The sequence below is a fragment of the Anser brachyrhynchus genome (genome assembly GCF_964034855.1).
Source record: "Anser brachyrhynchus genome assembly, chromosome: 2".
Taxonomy (NCBI): domain Eukaryota; kingdom Metazoa; phylum Chordata; class Aves; order Anseriformes; family Anatidae; genus Anser; species Anser brachyrhynchus.
This window is the reverse complement of record NC_137695.1, coordinates 71,089,191-71,114,844: the sequence shown is the minus strand read 5'-3', so window position 1 is coordinate 71,114,844 and position 25,654 is coordinate 71,089,191. Positions and strand designations below refer to the sequence as shown.

At 43.7% G+C, this 25,654-nt stretch overlaps 1 protein-coding gene and 1 long non-coding RNA gene across 5 annotated transcripts in view; both read right to left on the bottom strand.

The window, feature by feature from the left end:
• Positions 1-8,205: 8,205 nt before the first annotated feature.
• Positions 8,206-10,911, bottom strand: LOC308189033. Its single transcript, XR_013945958.1, has 2 exons — positions 9,039-10,911; positions 8,206-8,966 (listed from the first exon to the last, which is right to left on the bottom strand). It is a non-coding gene; the product is annotated as an uncharacterized lncRNA (long non-coding RNA).
• Positions 10,912-18,997: 8,086 nt separating this feature from the next.
• The window catches only part of F13A1 (coagulation factor XIII A chain), a 102,294-nt gene continuing 95,637 nt past the window's right edge, over positions 18,998-25,654 (bottom strand). For all 4 annotated transcript variants that reach the window (XM_080578621.1, XM_080578620.1, XM_080578622.1 and 1 more), the window contains 2 exons: positions 25,106-25,242; positions 18,998-21,247 (listed from right to left, as the gene is read on the bottom strand). In XM_080578621.1, the coding sequence (XP_080434747.1) occupies positions 21,103-21,247; positions 25,106-25,242 (282 nt within the window). In that variant the 3' untranslated portion in view covers positions 18,998-21,102. The remainder of the gene's footprint in view (positions 21,248-25,105; positions 25,243-25,654) is intronic.

Genomic DNA, 25,654 nt, shown 5'->3' with positions numbered 1-25,654 from the left:
TATCTGAAGCAGAGCAGTGACAGAGGAACTGCCACTTCACAGCTCATCAGCTACAGTCGCACAAAGAGAACGACCCTGGTTTCAGGGCTCTGGTTAAGAGAGAAGATCATTTGAATCAAAGTGCAGGTCTTGCTATAACACAAGGTCTCATCCCACAGTACTACGTTGATTATTGTTATTATGCGCCTTCAGGACTTTTCCAAGCTACAGTATATCCAATTATAGCTGTTTTAAATACCTTTATACTGTACATCACATGGTGTTGGAGAAAGGAGGTAGTAGATGAATTTTATTTAGCTTCCTGTCCTTACAGTAAGGATTTTTATGGATAAGAGCATTGGCATTATTACTATTCTTTATTTCACTGGTGGCTATATCTGAAGGTATCTTTCTGAGCTGTATGCCAGAAATGTATTTAGCTGTGTCTCTGCAGGGCAGAGTGGCCAGATTTCAAGATGGATGAGGATTAGGTTCTCAATACTCTTGACCCATCCTTTTCTGGGGGGATATATACACTGAATTTTCATGCATTTCATTTGCAACAGAAAACATCAAATTGTGGTGTCAATGAAGTCCAAAGCAGCGGTGCAGTTGATGTCAGCAGGAACAGGATTTGTCCTAGAGTAACTCTTTGATTGGTACTGCTCAGAGAGCTAAACCTTCTGGGTTCTGCATGCACAGGAGTGGCTTTTCCTAGAGTGATGCTAGATTTCTATCTTCTCTTCATTATTTCCTCCTCCACAGCTTTACTACTTTTTATTTTATTTTATTTGTTTTTGCCTACTTGAAGGAAAGCTGAACCCAGACTTTAGATTGCGAGGCTATGCATTGGCTTTCTGAAAAGGGTAAGCAAAATACTGATGCATGGATTACTCCCACCACCATTAAAACAATGTGTAGGCCTTCTGATTCCCTCTGGGAAATGGTCTCAGACTGTGAGAATCTCCACAAACGCCATTCTCAGATAAAATTCCCACTGTTTCCAGTGCTCAGAACTGTTGTTGTTTTTTTTCATTACAAAGAATTTTTTTTTCTTCTTTTTATTTTCTCTCTCTCTTTCTTTTTCTTCCTTTGCTTTTTCTCTCTTTTCCTGTCTTTCATTTGATCTCTCTCATTTTCTTTTCTTTTTCTCTCACTTTGCTCTTTTTCTTTCTCTTTATTATCTTTCCTTTCTTTCCTCTTCCCTTTCTTTCCCTCTTTTTCTCTTCCAGCTTTTTCCTCTCTCTTTTCTCTCTCACATCCCTCTCTCTTCCTTTTCTTGTTCTTCCATTCCCTCTCTTTTCTCACTCTCTCCTCCCCCCTCCCTTCCCCATTCTTTCCCTCTCCATGTCACTTTCTCTCTTCCCCTTTCTCTCCCTTTATCACTTTTATCTCCCTTTCTACTTTTCTTTTCTCTCTCTTTTTCCTTTCTCTTTCTCTTTCTCTTTCTTTCTCTTTTTTCTTTGTCTTTGTCTTTCTCTTCCCCTTTCTCTTTCTCTCTTTCTCCTTTCTTTCAGTGGGCAAATAACAGAGTCACTATTGGAGTTGTCAAGTTTTCCTCCTAGGAAGCCATGTTTCTTAAGTATATACCTGGCATGATGAACATGTTTCACACTTGGCATGTATGTGATAGCTTCATGTCTAGAGATCAGAAAGTGCTCTCATGTTTTGCTGAATCAGGACCAGGTATATTTTTACACCTGAAGTATCATGTGCCCCTAGATGTAGTTTTCTTCTGCTAGAGTAACAGCAAGCTGGTTGTGGGTGTTTCAGGTTACTCTCCCCTGCTCTGACCTGCCATCCCTCCTTCCCCAGCTGAGAACCTTTGCCCCTTCTGCCCAAATCCTGCCAGTCTCTGACAGCTCCGCTGGCATCTCTGAATCAGGCCCATCGGTTGTGAGCGCCTGAAACTTCCTCTCTGCCGAGCTGACTTGGCGGACAGGGCTCCCACCACTGCACAGTTTGAGGTGTTGATGGTTCCTGCTGGGCTGGGGAGAGAAGAGGAAAAGCAGGCCTGTACTGCTTGGCAGCCTGCTGGGTCAAGTCTGTTTGTTTAAATGGGAAAAGAAAGGGATCATTATCCCCGCCCCCCCCCCCCCCCCCCCTTTTTTTTTTCTTTCCAGCTCTCCCTCTGTGTTTTCAGATAGTGAAGGTCAGGGCTGAATGTCATTGTTCCACGTGCATGTTACTGAGTGCCACCAGGGAAGACAACCCAGGAACCCAGGTGAGCACCCCTACCAGTGTCCTACGCACCCTACTGGTCATGCCACTCAGTGGAGCTGGCCCTCCACAGCTCAATTTCTAATGAGCCCCAAGACACTCCAGACTTCAAGTTGCATGCAGGAGCTTCAACATCGTGGTTTGCATTGTTATGAATTAATATCTTCCAGTCTCTGAGTCACTGCTGATGAGAATTTGGATGTTTGGAGCCTCATCCCCTTGCATGCAAGAACATTGTCCCAGTGACGTTAATGAGCTTTGCAACCAATCTTTGTTGACTTCTAGTCATACTAGGCATACTCAGAGCCAAGGGGTTCAAATCAAGCACAAGCAAAGTAACACACTACTATAAGCCAAACATCTCGACAGGCAAATTCTGACTTGCTGATCATAACATTTCAAGTCAAATACTCCAAAATTACTGATGCCTTTGCTGTGTAAAAATACTAATTTCTAATCAAAAACAGAAACACAAAAAGCCTTGCAAAATCCAAAACTCTCTCTGCAATATATATGAACAATACTGACTTGAATTAGGACTTCCTGCATATTATAAATATAAAGTTTCAGCAATTCAAGGGGTGATATATGGTGCTGAAACATTCTGATCATTCTGAATATGTATTCAAAAAAAAAAGTGACCAGAATTGTGATAGATTTTTATTTTTATGTCTGTGCTTATGCAGACCTACTAGTCGCTACAGTTGCTCTTCTTATAGTAGCAGGCAATGAGATTCTGTATGTAAATTGTGTTGCAGACTCATTAGTGTTACTGCTGCCTGGTTGCTAGCTGAGACACCAGTTCTGATTTAGGGTATTTTGACACTTAGCAACAAACTAAGCTTTAGTGAACAGGTGGCTGAGCCAAAATAGTAGCAGAGTTCACAGTTAGCTGAAATAATAACAAGGAATTGCTGGTCAGAATATGCTTTCTTTCTTGATTTATTAAAACAGCCCAGGAAAAGCTCGTTTGTGAAGGATCCACTCCCATGAGACACCTGCTTCAAAACCACTGCGGTACAGGTGTGTTTCTCTGCATGCATGGGAACAATTCCCACAAGAGGACTGCATCCAGTAGACCTGTTCAACTGTGGTGATCAAAGTACTCAACAGTACGTGTGTCCCGCTTGTTCAGAAGACCTTGAACAAGTTGGTTTTCATCTCTCCCAGCAGCCTATGGCTGCTTTCTGGATCTGCAACTGTAAATCCACCCTCCGTTTCAGCCTGAAGAAATGGGAGATGTCTCAGCTGATCTGTTGGACAGTCTCTCCCAGCTCTTGTGTGGTGTTTCCCTTTCTCTCTCCCTGCTCAAGCTGTACAGAACGGCTGAGGACATCCACCCTTCTTCTGAGTGATACCTCAGTGATACCTCAAACTGGGGACCTCCTTGCACTGGTTTCCAGACCAGCTATCACAGTTAACTGTCACCTGTCAAACATCATACACAAAACAATTTTCCAAGCAATGGAGACAGCATGAAGCTGTCACAGTGTTGTGCAGTGACCAAAGTCTTCCTCTTTCTTAGAGAGGAGAGCATTGCACCTGCCAGCAAGCCCCTCTCAATGTGCCAGAGAGACAGATCAAAACAAAAGAAAAGCCACAATTTGAGGAGAGCCCAACTATCTGCTTCAGGCAATGCATACTGTGTTGTATGCTTTGCGCACTCTTTCCTTACTCCTTTATGCTATGTGTTTGTCATCTAATGCAGGGGTATGAAACCCAGGGCTGAATGTCAGGCACAGCCTGCAAATTCACCTCATATAGCCTGTGGCCACCCAGTTCTTTTAAAACATGACCCTTGGCTTGCCCAAAGCCCTGCATTCCCAGGGTGGCTGTCTAACAGCAGTTCAAGGAGCACCACGGCCCTGGGTGAAAAGACAGGTCCCCATCCTGGTCCTGAGGCCAGAAGAATGCTCTTGGGAGGTCAGAGCATTCATCCCGGCTGCTACTCGCAGCTCCGTGATTTCATTGCGTGGCCATGAGCAAGCCTGTTCCAGAGTTCTTATGTTCTGCAAAATGGGTCTAGAAATAGAAATTCTTGTCATGTGCGAGACTTGCCATCTGTTTGGGAACCTTGCTGGCAGGTTCACCGGCTGAAAGTTAAGTGTTAAAGGCTCTGCATGGGAGAATGAGAAGGTATTTTGGGGGTTGGGTTGGGGTGGTACCTGGCAAAGCCTTGCAAGGACACATTCAGTAACTGTGCCAAGAGTGGAGGGGCCTGGCGGCACAGCCGTGGTGCAGACTGCCGCAGGTATTTTCTGCATGCTGATTTGGACACAAGGCTCCATATTTAGGTGTGTAGGCCAATGACTAGAAGCTTCTTTATTACCCTGCGGCAGACATCCATTTTCTTGGTCACTTCATAAGGGGCATCTGACCTGAACCACTTCAGAGGGGAAAACCTTGTTTTCAGAAGGCAGAGGAACATTCTCGGGAGGGTAGAGGGGGTGGGGAGAAGGAAAAAAAAAAAAGTAAACAAACAAAAACCCCCAAGATTTCTTGCAGTGTCTCAGTCTGAGTTTGCAAAATCACGAATCACTTTTGAAAATCTTGACAGTTTACATTTATAGATCACTAGGTATAAGGAACTAAGTTTTATTAACATTTCCAGAAGAAATCAATGAAGATATTGCAGAGAATTATGATCCCAATGAGGAAATAAGCTGCAGGAAAAGAGGAATGGTTAATATGCAAGGAGCTTTTCTCAGAAAAATACCACTGCCATTATTAGGAAAGCATGAGGAAAAGCGATATATAACTCAGGACATGAGTGAATTGTCTGGCTTAGGGGAGAACGTAAAGGAGGATTGTTTTTTAAAAAGTTATTTTTAAAACGTAAGCAGGTCTTTAAAACACAGGCAAGCACTCTGCATATTACATTCACTAGCACAGGGAATTCAACAAATGAACAGTGACCCCGAAGGGCTCCATCCCAGATGATAATTCTCATGCAAGGGGTATTTAAGGGCACCCCTGGGGCTGCATGGAGATTGGACAGGGACCTCTGCGACAAGTGCACTGCAGTAAGAGAGAAAGAATGATCAGCCAAATCTGTGTTATAGACTGGAGTTAACAGAATAAATTTAACCCTGCTGTTACTGGTCGGATCCTGGAATTGCTTATATGAGCACCTATCCCTGTTATTGCCATGTGTTAAATTAGATTATTTCTTAGCAATAGCACTTGAAGAGCCCTTCACAAGGTAGGAAGAAGAGACATAAAGCATGGACATGCTGTAGGTGGCCCTGCTTGAGCAGCAGGGGTTGGACCAGATGGCCTCCAGAGATCCCTTCCAACCTCAGTGATTCTGTGATAAAAAAACATGAGCTTGGCATCCCTGTGAATTGAGGGAGGGTTATTCTCTCTCCATCATGAGGTGAAGAAAGCTGATGTCCTCTACAACTAAAACCCATCTTGCTGGAAGTTATCTCACATGGTTTTCACCCTTGTTTTTGCAGGCCCAACTTGAGATATCCTAAGGGGCCAGTACTCAAAGCTGTTGGACAGCTGACTGCTTCAGAGGTGCCTGAGGATGGGTGTGCACCTGTGTGCGTAATGCATGTGTGTCTGGAGACACTGAGCACACTGTGGTAGATGGTGCACAAACATTCAACCAGAGTAACTTGAAAGACTGCCTAAGACAACAAGAATGCAGGGAAACAGCTTTGGCAATGGATAGATGATGTTGAGCCAGAAGCACTGAACCTTGGGCTTCTGTTGCTCTTGCCCTCCCATCTCAGTGCCTGATTTCTGAGCTTCACTAAGGTACTCAGGGCTACCCAGCCGAACAAATACCTGAGCCAGGCTCAGAGCTCAAAGGTATTATGGATCTTCCTGTCAAACCTCCAGGGGACCAAACTAAAATTCAAGCTAAAGGATATATAATGTACCTTACCACAAAGTTGATTCATTTTCATGTCAACAATCTCTACATGCTTTTTCAAAAATAAATAGTTCAGTTTAAAGGGAAACCAATTGGTAATGCTTTACAATCAATAGTAACTAAAGCGACTGACTCAAAGGCAATAGAAAACCATCAAGGCTGTAGCAATAGAATGAAACAGGCTTTTATGTAAGTATAGCTGTGGCTAATTTTGAATGGAAAGCATCATAACCTTATTGCATGTTCTTCTAGTGTGCCAAGAAAGCTGTATCAATGCTGCTCCAGATCACTCCGAACCATACTGGTGCAGCCTTCAGTGTAGCAAAAGGACTGACAAATGTGTTGAGGGAGAAAACACAGGTGAAAGGTGTTTCCAAGGCTGACATAGAAGTAAAAACGTTGATCTCTGATGAAAAAAGAAAACCTGGCTGGAGCATGGAGATGTTTTTTTCACTGTACCTGTGACACACCATTGCTAATTTGATCTACTCCTCCAGCAAAATTTCTGAGTCAAAGATGACACAGAAGTGTCTTGAGTTCAGCATTTGCACTAGCATTAAATTAAATCTATCAAAGATTCATTTAGGATACAAGCATCCAACATGGGCTAATTAAAAGTAGATCCCTGTTTCAGTCAAATGGTATTTCTTAGTCAATAAAGAGCATAAAGCCAAACCAAGACCTGATGTAAACTACTCCAACTCTAACACCACAGCTACTTTTTGTATTACTCTCCCCCATTTTACTATGAACAAAACTTAGTTAATATTGTTTCTTTTAAAAGCTGGCACATTATCATTGCTCTTGTACATGTTTGGGTAAGATGCATCTCTTCCTGAGAGGGGCAATGTGCTTTCATTGAAGCCAGCTGGAGCTAAGCACTTTTTACTTGGTACCGTTCAGAAACACGCTCATACCACTCTGCAAATAATCCCCTCACCAGAAGCAACCAGCTGGGGCATTCATTGCTGGAGATGTTATGTTACACACAAACAACCTTGTGTATATTATTTTACTTTATATACAGAATTTATAACAATCTGATGTAATAACAACATGTTTCTAAAGCGTTTTAAAATCCATGGCCCAAGCAAGTCTTTGGGCGGGGGGGGGGGGGGGGGGGGGGCGGAGGGGGTAAGACAACTTTCTGACCATCACACATAGTTTTTATTTTGAAGCCAAGTTAAGACTTAGTCCACATTTTGAAAATTGTTTTCTTATATTATTTCTCCCCATTTTTGTGTCCTTGCAAGTGTGAAGTCTTTGTAAAAAAAAAAAAATCAGGATCACTTCCTGAAGTCTATTGGCCCAGGCTAAAAAACACCAATCCACGCTAGCAAGCATTATGATGGCTGTAAAACCAGGGAATAGAGAACTGACTTTCATGCAGATGCTCAAAAATCAGTTTCAGAGATAAGTCAGCCTAACTTATCCTGAGTCACCTTCCAGCTCTCTCTCTGGTTGGCCTTACCACCTTCCTTGATTGAAAGATTTATAAGCAAAATATAAATAAATTCCCCTTTCTCTGGTCTCAGCAGTGGGTTCAGTTGTTTCCTACTGTATGGAGTTATGGTCCCTCCCTTTTCACAATCTTTGATTTTCTTCCAATTAATGCCCTTGATTTTCCTTTTTTTTTTTTTTCTTTTTGAAATCACCTGAAGTTAGGATATGTGACATCAAGGGAACAAACAGACTTCTGAAGAATATTTACCAGTTTTTCTTTGTGTTATTATCTATCTTTTCTGGTGTACACTGGCAAGACTATTGCTGCTCCTGGACCTGACTTTGATGACCCCTGTCCTTTACCAGGAGCATAGTAAGGTGGATTGTAAGAGTAAATGAGACCTACTGTAACTGAGTCAGGCACTGATAAAAGATCTCAAAATTCGTGATGCAGAAGAAATGAGGAAGAGGACAGTCACTGATATGTTTTAGTTATTTTATGTTCTTATATGTTTCTTAGTTTTTATTTTCAAGGAACAGAGACAGAAGCCCAGAGTCCAAGCTCTCTCCTTGCTGATTACAGTGATGGGTGTTTATGGCCAAGTAAATTGGAGGGGAATGGATTTTCTGATCTCTGTTGGGACAGGTACTTGCCAAACTTAATTGAGTTACATCCCAGACACAGTAACTTTTAAATCCAGGCTTCAACTCCATCACCACAGATTTCTGTCACACCCCAGCCCCAAGCTGGTAAGCTTGCTGTGGGGCTGAAGGACTGAACATCTCTGGACTCTGCTACATATTCTCAGTTGTACTGTGTGAGCCCAGCAGCCCTGTCATTTATGACTTTCCCTAAGGAAGCTCACTAGGCTGAGATTTGTCTCAAATCGCCAATCCTACTGAAAGAGAAAACTGTTCTACTTGTGTCATGACTGTCTGGATACACAAAATCTATGAATAAGTAAATAAAATAAAAGATAAGAACCAGACAACAAAGTCCTTCTGAAGTTAGTTATTTCAATGGCCCACTGCTTCAGCCACTGTTATCGCACCCAGAGCAGAATGGGATACTCCAAAGCTGCCCTGCAGACAAACTATGCTCCACGCATGCTGCCACAGAAGTTGAGGGCTGAAGGAAGGGATCCCATCACTGGAATGATGTCCACAGATATCCCATGCCTGGGCCAGGATTTCTGCCTTCTGCCCTTTATCTCCGTGACAATCCCTCTTTCTGCTTTTTGTGGGCACTGCAGCATGCCTGAGGTTTCTGCCCTACATTTGGTAAGGCCAAGCAAGGTGAGGGAGCCTCAGCCAGGGCTGGGGGAAGGCTCCAAAGAGCACCACAAGCTCCAGCTTGTCCTGCTCCTCCTCCCTGCCAGCTCTTCAAGCACTGCTCAGAAAGCAGTTACTCTTTCTTCACCAGCTTTCTGTTGTACACCTCCTGAAAGAGTTCACAAATCTTCATGACTGCATTTACCCACAACACAGAGTGGTGAGAAGTCAGAAGACTTACCTCCAAACTTGGGATGCTCAGTTAACAGCAGATTTTTGAGAGGAGTTAGATTTCCTGTTGCACTTTATGGATTCAGCGTGTGACCCTCATTAACTTCCCCAAAGCAACGAGTACGCTGCATCTGCAAACGGGAGCCCTGTGCCTGCAATCAATCACCCAGAGCTGCAAATACCTAATCAGTCATCCCAGCTGGCGCTATCAGCCCTCCACCAAAGGAGGACGGTGGCAAAGAGCACACACAGCCTAAACAGTCATTACCTTCATCTTGTTCTTCTGCTAATCCCTCCCCTTACCCACCACATTTTCTCCCACCCCTGCAGGAGATGAGATGGGCACCCAGCAGGCAGGGGCTGCACTCACCTCCTGCTTGCCCCACCACACCGTCCACCCATCCTGGCCTATTTCTGGAAGGACTATTTCTGGGGGAAAAAAGTGTGTGACTGACATGTACGAAAGCCATGACAGTGCTGCAAAGTGCCTGGCAAGATCAGTCATGCACTCCAGTTTCTGAGCACTTGAATTTGTGATCTGCTAATGTCTCCTATGTAGACACAGCGAGATTAAGGGAAGATGAGTATATAGGAAGGGCAAATTTCCCAGACCCTCTTCACACACTTGGACCTGTCAGCTCAGAACTGCCAGCCATGCACAAGAGACAGAACCAGGGGGAACACAGCTGCTAAAATCTTGGGAAGATTGCAGCTTTAGCCCGTGTCTGAATGCGCAGCCTGTGGCCCAGCAGCACTATTATTTTAGCTTACGGCTTGTTTCTCAGCGCCCTTTTCCTCAGTGCCCCCTAGCTCATTCTTTCTGCAAATCCTATTAAATGTTGCTTTTCATAACTGCATAGGATCTAGTTCAAGATCTGATCAAGTAGCACCCTATTTGACAAATCAATCCACTGAGTAAATTGTGCAGTAGCATCCTGGTCAGCAGGTACAAAGTGGGCTCTCAGCAGTTTCTTTGACGCAGTAGAAAAGCCAGAACAGAAGCAGAAATTGTGCAACCTGTTACAGGAGTTCTCAAACACAGGCCTGCTTAGAATCATGAAAAGCAGCGAAAGGAAAACCAAGTAAAATTATTGTTGTCATGGAAAAGCATTCGCATAGACAAAAGGAAAATACACCCCACTTTCTTTTGAATCCAGATTGGCCTACTAAGATCTGATGCTGTAGGTACTGCTGAATGTGTTCCTCATTAATTGTGCGATGCTGCTCTTGCTCTCAAAGCCAGAGCTGCCTCTCTTGGTGTTTTCTGCTTGGAGACTGGGTAATATCCATTCTATGTTCAATACAGAAGATGTGATAGAGCAGATTCACATTGGTCTAACAAGCTGAAGTACTCAAGCTATCAGTAATGGCACTTGGCCAAAAGCTTGCAGCCGATCTGCTTGAAAGCAAAGTGAGCACATTCCATGGGTTTTGCTACTCTGCTGTAATGTCACTGTTACAATGTTCTGCAATACAGTGGAAGAAACCTGAAATACAATGAAACCGCATTCACCTTAAGGCAAATCGTTCCCACACGGTTTACTTGATCAGAGAAAATCTTTAAAGATTTGCATTTACTTTTTGGTGAGCCTTTGGTTGCGTCCTCTGAAGTGGGTGAAATTGGACTTGTGCATCCATTCCAAATGTTGCACTGCTGGTGACTTGGATGCCTGATCTGGGACTTCCCAAAGTATAGCATACTTCTGGCTGCAAAGGACCTACACTGGCACCTCCCAGGAGAAGAAAATAACTCTTCAGTGGAGTCTGGGCAGCTCCAGCAACTGCTGAGCCATTGGAGCCAATCCCCACACAGATGTCCAGAAATAGGAATCCAATAAATGCCTGATATCAGAATTGCTGTCCTGGTAGCTGCCTAGTACCTCTCTTTAAACAGAAACAGAGAGTGTTTCGCTACTGGAAGGAGGGCCAGGTGTCATGGAAAGAATACAGGGATGCTGTTCATGTTTGTAGGCAGAAAATTCGTGTGGCCAAAGCACACCTAGAGTTGAAGCTGGCTGTGTCTGTGAGAGAAAATAAAAAGGGCTTTTTCAGATATGTGAATGGAAAAAGGAGAACTAAAGAATACATAGGGCCGCTCCTTGATAGGGAAGGTCTCCTCACAGACAATGACATAGGCAAAGCAGAGACGCTTAACGCCTTCTTTGCCTCTGTCTTCAATGCCGATGATGGGCTTCGGGACCCAGGGTGCCCTGAGCTGGAGGACCGGGATGGTGGGGATGACAAACTCCCAACCGACCCTGAACGTGTGCGGGATTTGCTACTCCACCTGGATCCCTACAAGTCCATGGGTCCGGATGGGATTCATCCCTGGGTGCTGAAAGAGCTGGCGGACGTCATTGCGGAACCTCTCTCAATTATTTTTCAACGATCCTGGGAATTTGGAGAGGTCCCGGTAGACTGGAAGCTGGCAAATGTTGTGCCGATTTACAAGAAGGGTCAGAAAGAAGACCCTAGCAATTACAGGCCTGTCAGTCTCACGTCAGTGCCTGGTAAAATCATGGAGAAGATGGTTCTCGAACTTATTGAGGCTCACCTGGGGGACAAAGCAATCATTGGTCCCAGCCAGCATGGGTTTGTGAAGGGTAGGTCCTGCCTAACTAACCTGATTTCCTTTTATGATAAGATCACCCGTATGATGGACCAAGGGAAACCAGCTGATGTGATTTTTTTGGACTTCAGCAAGGCTTTTGACACGGTTTCCCATAGGATCCTACTGGACAAAATGTCCACCATACAGCTAAATAAAAACATCATACGATGGGTGAGCAATTGGCTAACGGGCAGGGCCCAAAGGGTTATGGTAAATGGGGCTGCGTCAGGCTGGTGGGCGGTCGCCAGTGGGGTCCCTCAAGGCTCCATTTTAGGGCCGGTACTTTTCAATATTTTTATAAACGATCTGGATGTAGGAATAGAAGGTATTTTGAGCAAGTTTGCTGATGACACCAAACTTGGAGGAGTTGTGGACTCGAATGAGGGTGGAAAGGCCTTGCAGAGGGATCTGGATAGGTTGGAGAGCTGGGCGATCACCAACCGCATGAAGTTCAATAAGAGCAAGTGCCGGGTCCTGCACCTGGGACGGGGAAACCCTGGCTGCACATACAGACTGGGCGATGAGACGCTGGAGAGCAGCCTAGAAGAGAGGGATCTGGGGGTCGTGGTAGACAGCAAGTTGAATATGAGCCAGCAGTGTGCCCTGGCGGCCAGGAGGGCCAACCGTGTCCTGGGGTGCATCAAGCACGGCATCGCTAGTAGGTCAAGGGAGGTGATTGTCCCGCTCTACTCTGCGCTGGTGCGGCCTCACCTCGAGTACTGTGTGCAGTTCTGGGCACCACAGTACAAAAAGGACATGAAACTGTTGGAGAGTGTACAGAGGAGGGCTACGAAGATGGTGAAAGGCCTGGAGGGGAAGACGTACGAGGAACGGCTGAGGTCACTGGGCCTGTTCAGCCTGGAGAAGAGGAGGCTGAGGGGAGACCTCATCACAGTCTACAACTTCCTCGTAAGGGGGTGTCGAGAGGCAGGAGACCTTTTCTCCATTAACACCAGTGACAGGACCCGCGGGAACGGGGTTAAGCTGAGGCAGGGAAAATTTAGGCTCGACGTCAGGAGGGGGTTCTTCACAGAGAGGGTGGTTGCACACTGGAACAGGCTCCCCAGGGAAGTGGTCACTGCACCGAGCCTGTCTGAATTTAAGAAGAGATTGGACTGTGCACTTAGTCACATGGTCTGAACTTTTGGGTAGACCTGTGCGGTATCAAGAGTTGGACTTGATGATCCTTAAGGGTCCCTTCCAACTCAGGATATTCTATGATTCTATGATTCTATGATTTAGAGGGGAATTCCAGCTCTGACCAAGGAGAAGAACAACATTGCCAGGGTGGATTGCTTCTCAGGTATTTCCAGAAGACTTGGGGGAAAAACTGAATTTCTTCTCATCAACTTCAGTCCAAACCCATTATGTCATCTGTATGAAGAAAGGAGAGGATGAATGAGGCAGAAGGAAATAGACATGTTTGCTATGCAAGAAGGTGTGTGAGCTTTCAAGTCCCTTTTGTGATTCAGGGAGAGAGATACCAATGTTTGGTATGTCACTGGTGACATAAAGGAACCAAAGTTCACTTGGTGACAGATTATGGGCATCAGAAATAAAACTGCATAACCAATTTGCCTGCTGACCTTTGTGTTGTTTTTCATACAATCTATTCTGATTCTCTCCCCATTTTTGTCCCTGGTTGTATTATTTGTTCTCTGGCAATCAGTGACTAAGACTTAAAAATCACATTGTATGGATTATCAGCATTCTGTGCCCTATAGGATGTAATACCCAAACTACTGAACATGAAAAGAACAGAACCAAACATCCCACGTTGGAAGGGACTCACAAGGGTCATCAAGTTCAACTCCTGGCTCCACACAGGACCACCCAAAAATTAAACCATGTGTCTGAGAGTGTTATCTAAATGCTTCCTGAACTCCAGCAGGCTCAGTGCTGTGACCGCTGCCCTGGGCAGCCTGTCCCAGTGCCTGACCACCCTCTGGGTACAGAACCTTTTCCTAACACCCAGCCTGACCCTCCCCTATCCCAGCTCCATGCCATTCCCTCGGGTCCTGTCGCTGTCCCCAGAGAGCAGAGCTCAGCACCTGCCCCTCCTCTCCCCTCATGAGGAAGCTGTAGACTGAATGCAAGACACAACAACTGGCCTACAATGCAAGCTATTTTCTTGGGCCTTTAAAAAATGACTTGTTGTGAAGGGGTCTAGTTGGTCCTCTATGCTGGCAGAAATGGTTTACTGACAAAAAGGCAGTGAGATGGATCTCCTCCTTCCATAAAGCATTGAGGTCATATTTCTCTAAGAAGAGTTGCAAAATATTTTAACTGGTGTGAGGAACCAGAGGTGCACCAACCCCCAGGACACTTTTCAGCATGCACAACCCACTTTGGTTCAGGGCAAACACTGCACAGGGTGCATGATACTGGAGTAGCCTCAGGGCCACACTGAAGAGACAAATTAAGGAAGGAAGAAGGTGTGGGAAATGTGATGGAGAGAGAAGAAGCCGGTTTCATTTTGTTTGTACCGGTAAGGTGTCAAAGTACTGCAAAGATGAATGCGGTCTCTTTACCTTGTCCACTAGTTCATTGGGTTTGCAGAGGTCAGACTAATTAAAGGCTGAACAAACTACATGCTCTGTCCTACTTAAAAGGTAAAAAAAATAATAATAAAAAAATCCCCAAATAACTGTCTTACAATAGCATCCTGTTACACAACTTCACTAGAAAGACAGCAGTAAGACACTGCATATTTATTTTACTTCCTTATATCCCTGACCCCCCACAAAGTGAAGTCTGTTTTCTTTTTTTTCCCTTCTTTTCCCACTTAAATGATGGCTTTTCTCATTTGCCTAACCTCACACTTTCAGATGTGACCACAGTTGGATGCAAGTTAATTTGCAGCTTGATGATGACACTTCCCCAGTGCTAAGTGTCTCTGAACACAAGGGCAAATTTTTTTTTTCCTTGGACATCAGTAAGTTTGATGAGGCCAACAGAGCATTGGGAGCAGGGTTTATTAGTTAAAAGCTCTTCCAGAGCTAGCTGATTGGAGCACATTGTTTTATAACGCAAAAACTGTGGCTACTTTACTTAACCAGATGAAAAGCAGAAAATAACTCACTAGCATGTTGCACTGGGGTTTACAATGACCCTATGCGAAGCTTACCATAGTATGTGAAAATGTCTTTCTATAAACTAAACTGTTTAGGCAGCAGAGGCTTTGAAACATCTTTATAGTAGTAACTAAATTAGCTCAAGTTGTTTGCTGTATAAAGGACAACAAACCCAACAAACTTAGAAGTTTACCTTGCTGTTTGCTTAGAGTACCACTACGGCTGCCAATGGGATTTGGAGCCAGTTTGCATGAATGTTGATGTACATTGTATTTGGTTAAAAGGAGGCAAATTCCCAAAAGATGCATCTTGGTACAATCACAATCATGGCTACAGCTAGGTTCATGTAAAGATGCCTTCGAAGCTCAAACTGGACTAGAGTATGCCACACTAGAACAGCATGAGATTTTCCTGCTGATTAGAAACTGGACTTGTGGGAGAGTAGAGACATTTTTCCTTAAAGCTGTGCTATTAAGAGTTCACACCATGGCTTCTGAACACGTGTTTTGACTGTTGCTTACAGTGTATGGTCTATTTGTGCCTCCTATGGAGGGACAAGTAGTGGTATGAGTACCTCTGTAGCAGTACGCCTACACAGGGAAATATCAAAGGCTTCAAGACACAGACTGAATTGTCTGTACAGATCTTGGCCATGCAGCTACCACAGATGCTGATCTCCTGGCCACCTCTCACACCTTCTGACCAGGAACATGTGTTTGAAATAGCAGTGTACAGTGCTGTGGTCTGCATCAGGATCGTCTTGCAGCATAGATTTTTTTCAGCTCAGTTTTGTCTGAAGAGGTGACTGAAGAGCACACCAGAAGCTCTGCAAGTGCTGATAGCCATTCAGATGAGTCCAATAAGAACTCTCTGAAATGCAGTATACCTATCAGGTTCTCAACATGAGCTGATTCACTCTACAGATCTGCTTCTGTTAATCTTATTAATGCAAATATTGCCTAAGCATACTAAAATTGAGTTACAGTTCCCCATAGTTACCCCTCACTCCATGAGGTCTTGACTGTTCAGTTGTCAGAAGTTCACATAGCATTTTACTATTATTCTGCAGGCTACTTCCAAACAGAGGAATTCTGTAAGGAGAAAAAAGCAACCCGAACAACACCACACAGTCCTTGTCATAGTGAAATGTACTTACTTTGAAGAAAAGCAAAATACAGATAAAGTTAAGAGCATCTCAGAACCTTATGTATCTACACAGCGATGAAAAGTCAGATGCTTTTCAAATATTAATGCCCTATTTCTTACCAGTAGGTTGTTCTAGAAAGCTGACCCATGGTCTTTTCAAGGCAGTCACATTGGTGGTTGTGTGAGATAGTGGGGTATTTCATGAAACAATGCAGCAAAAGAGTAAAATGTGTTCAACTTTGAGCTTCTAACCAGGGCAAGTTTTAAATCCATTTGTTTCAGTTGCAGTTGTGTCCAGGTTTAATCTAATGAACTTGGATCCCAACAGACTCACCTTCCACCTGCACAGGTAGGCTACTCACAGGTAGGCTACTACTACTACTCATTAGTAGTGTCCTTTCAAAATACAGATGCTTAAAACAGATATATAACTTTTAAATGATACTTAAAATTGCATGATACTGGGAGAAGTTCAGAGGATAGAAAAAAGAACAATCACAGGTGTGGAACAGTTTCCATGCACAAAGTGACTAAATGAAAAATACTCAGGATTTGAAGGAAACACAGTATAGAGGCCTATGAAATTACAGCCAGCATGTCAGAGAGGGAAGTTCTCCCTGACTCTTCCATTACCAGAGCTACACATTGTAAAAAAAGGTTAGTAAGAGAATGAGGTTCAAAGCAAATATGAGATGGTTCTTCTTATCTCTTACTAGCATATCTGGGGAACAATTTGCCCAAGCATGTGGTATATGGTAAAAGCTAAATTAGCTACAAAAGCTCACAAAAGAGAAAGACACCAAATCCACTAAATATAGAGAAAACAACACATTTGTTCCCAATAACGGGGCTACCACAACATAAGCAAAACACCTGCATCTGCAATGCCACTTGCTACTGGTGCAGGTTTCACTAGACCAGACATTTCCTACTTCTCGTGTTTAGGGGTGTCATGGTCTACTTGGGTCTCTCAAATTTACAGGGAAATGTACTTTGTAAATTAAGCTTTGTTTTATGAGATTATTGGGAAAGAAAACAAACATCAAACAACGGCTCAGTCTCCTTTGTATGGACTAGTCTATCATAATCGTTAAATCAGCTCCTAATTCTTGAGGCTTCTAAATCACAAGTTCTGTAATTCATGTAACTCATGCATCTATGGGCAAAATAGTTTCTAGCTGAGAGCAAGATTGCTCATTCTTTTCCCTTCTCCCCTACCCACAGTGCAGGTATGCCCTGTATCACACCAGGAAGCACAAAAGCCTCATCAGTCCAGCTGCTGTTGAATCTGCTTCAGAAGATTTTTCAGTAAGCTGACATATTGACACCTTCCAGTTTGGAAGTTGGTCTATACCATTTCCATAATTTAGTGGATTCTGAAGAAACCTCCAGACAATTAATATGCAAGGCTTATGGCTGCAGGAGACAGCAAGCATCAGTTGATAGTGGCTGCATAATAACCTTTAGAACTTCCTGTCTATCATGCCTTGGCTACATATTGCTCTGGCCTCGACCTAGTGGCACTGCTCCCAGCATACATCAGCTGTGTGTTAGCCAAAACCAGAGCAGGAGTTGTGTGAACAGTCACAGGGGATCACTTTTATTCCCTGACCAGTACTGGGGGGGCTGCAGATGACTTAGGGAAACTGCCAAGCCCAGCCTGGACCTTCTCCTAGCACACACAGCTGGTTTGCAACTACTGATTGCCTTGCAGTCCCCAGTTTTCCAGCCTCCAAGCCACCTTCTGAGTTTCCTTTCCCCATGTGATCTGCCAGATTTGCAGACAAAGCTTGTTTCTAAGACTAGCTGTGGACCTCAGTATGGGCTTGCAGACTTACCTGCAGAGGGGATGAATCCATGTGCTGCTAGCCTGTGTCCAGCTCCAGTGACTGCCAGGAGGTTTGCCTTCTGACACCTCTGCCGCTCTCAGTCACTCTGACCCACTGCTCTTTCAGTACCCTGCGATGAATCCCATCAGGCCTTACAGACTTATATGCAGGCCCCATAGAGTTCTATGCATCCAGCTGGAGCAGCAGATCCCACACAATTTCGAGGTTGACTGTGAGTTTATCGTTACCACAGCCATGGTCCTCCAACTCAGGGCTCTGGGGATCCCAGAGCCCATCACCGGTGTTAAAGACAGGCAAAGAAGGCATTAAATGTCTCTGCTTTGTTTACATTCGCATTTGTGAAGTGACCATCCTTATCAAGTAATGGACCAACGTATTCTCTGGCCCTCCTTTTGCTGTTAACATATTTGAAAAAGCCCTTTTTATTGTCCTCCACAGTACTGGCCATCTTCAACTCTAACTGAGCTTTGGCCACGTGAATTTTCTCCCTACAATGGCAAACAGCATCTCCGTAGTCCTCCCACCTCGCTTGACCTCACTTCCAGCAGCCATACGCTTCCTTTTTCCACCTAAACTCTAGAAGATCGCTGTTCAGCCAAGCTGACCTATCATAGCACTCACTGCATCTCCAGATTTTAGTCAGGCACCAGCCCACGTACAGGGGATGAGTAGTTGAAAACCTAAAGGCCATCCTCCTTTTGTCCTTAGGTTTTTGTAAGCAGCTCTGTTCCGAGCGAGCTGGCCAGCAATGCCAGAGCTGTTGACATCACTGGCCTCCTTCAAAGTCATCACTGAACTTCTTTTTGCTCCCACATAACCCTCTGTAAACTACCTTAAAATATTTCCGATCTCCCAGTGAACTTTATTCAGTTTAATGACTGTTAGTAAAATGCCTTAAAATATTTAGCTGAGAAGAGCACACTTTAGAAGTGGGATGCAGGTGAGGTTTCATTAGGAGCACATTGGCCTTTTTAATGGGCTCTGACATGTTAAAGTAATTTCCAGGGGAAACTGGGGATTCTCTTTGCTGGCACAGTGTTGTGCTCTTGAAATCGTCAGCTCCTCCAATTCATTTGCAAAGGCAAATAGTCAAACCAAGCCTGTACATTTATTTATTTATTTATATTTAAATAAAGCTAGGGCTTTCTCCGTTGCACCAAAAAGGCACCTTTAACAGCATGGCTCAGAAGCAAATTTTTCAACTTACTCTTACACTTAAGATGCAGCAAATAGCGTCTATAGTGCTATGACATAGAAAAAGTGACTGATTAAAACACAGAACACATGATGCAAGTGCAATCAGATATGCTTTATTTTAAATTCCTATTACACTGTAGTAATAAAAAGTCTAGAATGGAAAGCAGGTTTATAGGCAAGAGCAAAAAATGGATAATTTTATTAGGTGATGTAGACTCTGGTAGAACTGCTTAATTACTTAACAGAGATTGTCACTGTGCATTTACAACATACTGTTCAGTCCCTCATGCACCAGAGGACTTCTGTAGGAGGCTTTGACATTGCAGAGTGTATAAACGTGGTCCCATAAGCTGTACACAATACAGGTGTAACCATGCTTGAAGCAAAAGCCCCAAAAGGTCTGGTGTTCCTGGATCCAGGGTTACTCACTGAGCATGTGAGGTATGAATCTTTGCTTTGCTCCACATACTTTTGCAAAAGAGCAGCCTGCATTTCTCCTCCCCTGGGCTTACTTATTTTTAACAGCTGGTCACCACTTTTGTAGAAAGCAATGTGTGGCAAGAAGGGGAGCAGAAGGCATGTCATCTCTCCTGCTCTCTCACTAATGAGACCATAAAATGACATGGCCATGCACAGTACAATATAGCCACAGTTTTTAATAAGCACAAGACTCCTTGTAACTTCTTTGGAAGCTCAGTTATCTCAACCAAGCTGTTAGTATGGGATATGCTCTTACACACTTTGGCCAGTGGAGAGCCACCACACGCGACTGTGGCTTGCACATATTTGCCTCATTTGAAAAAATATCCTGAGAAGGAATTTGGGAGAGATAAGAAATGACCACACACACTCCTGCTCCCCTAGCACAAGGGGGTTCATGGCTAAGGATGGAATGGCACCCTACATGGGAGACTAATGGAAAACACAGATCCAGGACAGCCTCTGGGCCAGAAGGGCCTCAGGAGAGGAGCGAAGCCATAGCAGGCCCCGTTGCATCTCACAGAGGAATATGCACCAAGCAAGGCAGGAAGCTGACCCAGCTTGCAGAGTTTCTGATTCTTAGGATGCATGTTTATTCCTGTAAGCTGAGCTTCTGTCCCTAAATCTTCCTGGGGTTTTCCATGTAACAGGTCCTGATTTTGCAGTGGTCATGATTCCCAGGGAATGCTTGGGCATGGTTTAATCTAGGCTCATCCTCAAGTGGCAGTTCCAGTGCAGGATGTTTGTTAGGCTTGTGGGGCTGGAAAGCTGCCCCTCAGTCCCCTTCGATACTCTCTCCTCTGCCCCATGTACAAGCTGGTGGGGCCTGGACTGCTCTGGGGCAGGGGACCCCCTCAACACACACACAGAAAATGGGGCTATGAGGTTTAGGAGAGAAGAAAAGGCAGAAAAGGATGGAGAGCACAACCATATGCAAGAGATGTGACCAGGAAATGCAAGTTTGGTGGGACAAAGTCTGAGCAGGGGCATGAAAAACTACTTATTTTCAGCAATCAAAGGAAAGGAATAGCAAATTAACAGCATACAGGATGGGCAAAGGGCGTGAAACAAAGTGAGTATTGTATGGGTGCAAGCATGCATGAAAGAGCAAGAGAAAAAGCATAGTGAAGCAGCAAGTAGGAACAGGAAGCTGGAAATACTCTGGAGATATCAAACCCTGAGAGATGATTCCAGCAAAGCATGCTGTCCATGAACTGGAAAATTATAACACTGTCGGATAAAGCAGTCCTGTTAGCTAGAAATACCTGTTTTTATTGCAGCCAGAATGATCTACCATAAGGTTGTGTAATTCACTCTAAGAATTTATAGCACTGGGTTCTTCCTTTTTTCTTTTCAGTGAAATATCAGGCCTTAATTAAAACTAAAGTTCAGACTACTTTGGTGAATGAAGCCTTTCAGATTCCCTTGCAGCACTAATGCAAAAGACCATAAATACAAGTGAACTACAGCAATAATATGGCCTAAAATTGCCTTTGATTACGTGTATCTAATTTTGAATCATTCACCATTCAGATCCTTTTTTACTCTCTCTTCCCAGTGTTGTTGGTTACTTTTTCATATCAAATTTTGTGCAACACAAAGGACAACCAAAATAACAAAAAGCAGATTTCTACCTCTGTCTCTGTTTTCCTCTTCTAATGTGATATTTTGAAATATAACGAGAGCTAAATGAAAGGATGAAGACAGCACCTTGGTTCATGGTTTCTGAATCTGGATGCTCAGCTCACCATACACATGCCTCAAAGCATCACAATTCAGGCTTGCAATCAGCTTTCGTAACCCTGGCCGTTTTGGGATACATTTTACTTCCCAGATCAAGGTAGAGTTTGCTGGGATTTGCCTGTAGGTAAAAAGGAAAGTAACAATATTATCGTCAGTCAACCAATGCTCTCAACCTGACCCAGAACTGGAGAAACTGCAGTTGGACAGTATTATACATTTATTTATTTTTTTTAATATTTCACTCATTCTCATAAATGTCCTATAAATTATTCCTTCCATTTTCCATTCTGCTCAGTGCTTACTCTGTCAAAGCCTTTTCTAGCCTTTCCTCCAGGCTGATTTTAAATTTCCAAAATGAATCAGGGTTCCTCTGCCTCCTGTCACTTCCTCTCATGATCACTTTCAGAATGATCTTCTTTATAGACAACATACGTTTTTTCTACCTTAAAATCCCATTTTACCTGTATATTACAGACCACAGCCTGTTGGTGATTCCTGAAATGGTTAAATAAGTCCTCACTATGAAGTAGCTAGGGCATCCCCATTCTGCAAGTTTGGCACAGTGCTGATGAGCTGATGAGTCCCTCTGCCATAGTCACAACTTCAGGGGATCTCCTCACTAGCCATTTCAGATGATTTCTTCATGTCCATACAAATAGGTCAAAGTGTTCTTGGGAGTCCTGCTGTTAGCAGTTACTCTTTTATATTATGTATGACTACTGATAAATCATAGTATAAATCAACTGTATTCTGTACTGCTCTTGATTTTTAGTTCTCACTACAATTAAGATGTGCGGAGAGCCTTGAATGTTGGTATCTGTGTTTTCTTAGAGCTTTTACTACCTTGTGTGCAAGATTTCGAAGGCTGATAGTGATTTATTATGTTTGGGGGATGTCAGGATACAGCTGCTCTAAGGGAACCAAAGGAACAGGTAGTGTAGTGGGGAGCTATTTATAAAAATGAATGTTCTTTTCCTCAACATTAAGTAGAGGATTATGAATTAAGTCAGTGTTTTCATCTCACATGGGTATGGTACTCTGTAAACAGCTAAATAAAGTGAGAGTAAAGTAAGCCTAAACTTTAGTCACAGTTGCAAATTCTCATCTTGTAGGATTTGGCTATTAGATGTGATGTCCTATGCCAGGATCAGAACAGAAAGGACTGCCCAGACTTAGCACAAGTTGCCACAAGATAAGGAGACCTATTAACTCTAAATGAGCAAGCCTGGGGTCCTCCCACCTGTATATTTGTTTCAGTGCATGTCTGTCCCTGCTAAATTAGAGGCATTCTAACTCCTCAGAGGTTAGCATGGGTATTTCTACATGGCACTACATGGCATTTTGCATATACAGTCATAGGTACCCTGGGGCATGTACCCAGTTTTAGAAAAGAAAAAGCAGAGGAAGCTCACATTCTTAGTGTGAGCATGTGCAGACTGCTTCCAGCAACTGCCTCTCCTCTTTTTATCTCTGTTCTTAATGAGATATATTCTGTTCCCCTCAGCTGGCCTGCTTTATCAGATGCCCACTAAAATGATAGCATGATAAAGCAATGACTTCAATTGCTGCACAAGGTTAAATACCATTTTTAATTTAGAATTTATGGGAATGATCTGCAAGGGATGATCTGTACAGAAAGTGATGAAGGTATTATACAGTTTTCCCATGCAGCAAGGTTCAGTCTACCTTCCTGAGCACTTGGGGTCCAGATTCTCTAAGGCTGAAGGTTTCCAGACCACATCTTCTCAGTGCCCCAGTGGGAGCAGTGCTATTGCCTCTGACTCACAGTGCTATTATCTCTGCAGATATATATATACATATACATATATATATCTGCAGGAAGACAACAGCTGTGCTGGGAAACAAATCCTACCTTTTCCCATTTCTCTACCGTCCTACTTATAAATCACTTGCTTCTCTCTACAAATACTAATACTAGCTGAGCTCTGATACGTAGAAACACTCAAAGTGACTTACAATCTATTGTGAATGCTTGCTTGGCTAAAATCCTTTTAATGATATCCATCACTGCCTGGTTAATTCTCATCTGTCATGTAAAGACTATGCCCCATGTAGAGGCTGCTGCTGCCACAGGTTTTTCTGTAAGCTGTGTTCTTCATCTGTCTCCAGCTGATAGCTAAATATCACTATATATACAGTCCTTGTAAATAGTCAAGACAGAAGCCCCCAGGCCACTTAATTCCCAGAATAAAGTTGTATCAGATGGATCACACATCCCTATTTTGCGTAGTCATCCATATGATATAGAAAAGCTACTTTAAAAATACAGTGAAGTCAAGAGTCTCATACCCACAAACAATTGCAAAAGGTACATCCCATATATAACAGTCCCTGATGGACACGGGAGAAGTAGAAGGGAAAAGCCTAGAACAGGTTTAATTCTCTTTGCAAGTGTAGTAAAGCCACCCTAATCTGATTTTCCTGGTAGAGAATTCAGTGATGAATGGTTCTGTGTAATATGCTGAGCCATCACACACCGGAGCCATTTATCACTCTGAATGCATGGAGGCAAATGTGATTATTATTTAAATAAACTACAACTGCCCCCTGTTCTGTCCTCTGTGTGTATAACCTGCAGCCTTCATTCATCTCAGAGAAGTTAAATCACAGATTTTAAAATGACTAAGCTGATCCATTTCCATTTTAAATGATGCCAAGGGCACTACTGCAAAGGGGAAAACATGGTGACTTGAGGGAAAATGACGTCTGTTCCATGAGTCATGTTTCTCCCTAACTCCTGTGCCTTTGATGCACCTGACATTTCCTGCATCCTTGAAGGTGAGAACAGCCCACTGCATCTTTTGGAACAAGAAAGATGCAGAACAACAGGGGAAGTTGGCACATCTGGGCAGCAATGAGGGCTACTGCTGCAACTTGCGTAACTCAGGTGGACCGTGCTGAGTCATGTTCAGCAGCATCTGTGACATACCACGTGCATAAAGCAAGCACAATATGATGTCCTTCCACAGTCATTTTTCTGTCCAGCTCCACTCTGGAGACTGGTTTTGATCTCTTTATTCCTGGCTCAGGTGCCATCAGGCTCAGACCTCCCCTACTGGCTGCAGATAATACTGACAAATTATGCAGCTGCTGAAGCACAGGCAATTTTTCATACTCCTTTTGCACACACCTGGGGACCATCAGCACAGGTAATGATAGATAGCATCACTTCGGCTGTCCAAGAATAAGCATTGGCTGCAAAATTTTCCAACAATCCCAGTTATACATCCTGGAACTGGCTAATGCGAAGCTTATAACACTGAACTTAAATGGAAAGAGGGTATAGAGAACTACTTGTTCATCATAGGAGTACCCCTTTGTCAGCATGAAGTGCAACTGTGTATAATGAAGGCAGCTGAAAGACTTTCCTTTTACTCAGGCTTGGGAAAAAGTGCTTGCAGACCTGCTACAGCTATCCCAGCAAACTCCTCTCTATCCAACACACATTTTGTGTCTTGTCATAAGCTTGCAAAGATTATCTGAGGTACCTGAACATCTTGTGTAATCATGATTAACATGAGTGAAGAAAAGCCCTATTTGAAATGCTGCACTGGACTTGATTTACGCATACTGAGTGAGTGGCAGTAAACACTTCATGTGTAGGATAAATCTTTCTTTCTGCGTTAGCAGCTCATAGGTGCTATTGTCAAGCACTAAAAATTATGTAATACAGTGAAAAAGTAAACTCCGTCTGCATTAGCAGCTACCCGTAACCATGACACTGCTCTCCAACACCGGTACTGATCAGATGAAATGTTATCACTGCCCCCCATTGCACAAGGGACAACTTGACTCCTTCTGACTGTTGAGACCTATGGCTCCCCTGTGTATTGAATTTTAAAGTAAGGAGAGTGTCTGCATTACTCAGCACTACATTAGTTAAGTGTCTCTTATGAACTGTCTCCTATGAGTAAGAACCTGATGAACTCCCAGCCAGTTGTGTTTGCTTCCCTACCTGAACTCCTTTTTCATCGTCTTCAGCACTCCAGGTCCCTCGAGGCGGAGCGTGACGTCCTCCAGGCTTTGTTTCAGAGGATTAGTGAACTCCACAATCACAGACATTTCTTTATCAGCTACCATCTCACCTTGAGTCTGCATGACAAGGGAAGGATAAAGCTCCACAAGCTGATAATAATAAAATACCTCATGGTGAAATAAGTAGGGTTAAATACACAGTACCTGCAAGGAAAAAAAGGAGGGGGAATGGAACATGTAGCCAAACAGCATGAGGCAGAGAAAGTTTAGTTAGAAGAAAACTGGATGGGCCCATAGGCTCTACCACTACAGGTGTTTCTACCCATTGCAATTTCCCTGTAAGGCATGTGACAGGTCAAGGGGCAGGCTCTTGTTTCCAGAGGAAAAACACAAATCTGCTTGCAGAGTTCTGGAGCTGAGGGTTCAACTGAGGGAGAGGCTGGTTGATCAGGGCCTCTCTCCCTTATTCTTGCCCCTCCCCAGGCCCTCTGCCAGCCTGAAAGTGCATGGCTCAGGCAGGGGTTTTCAT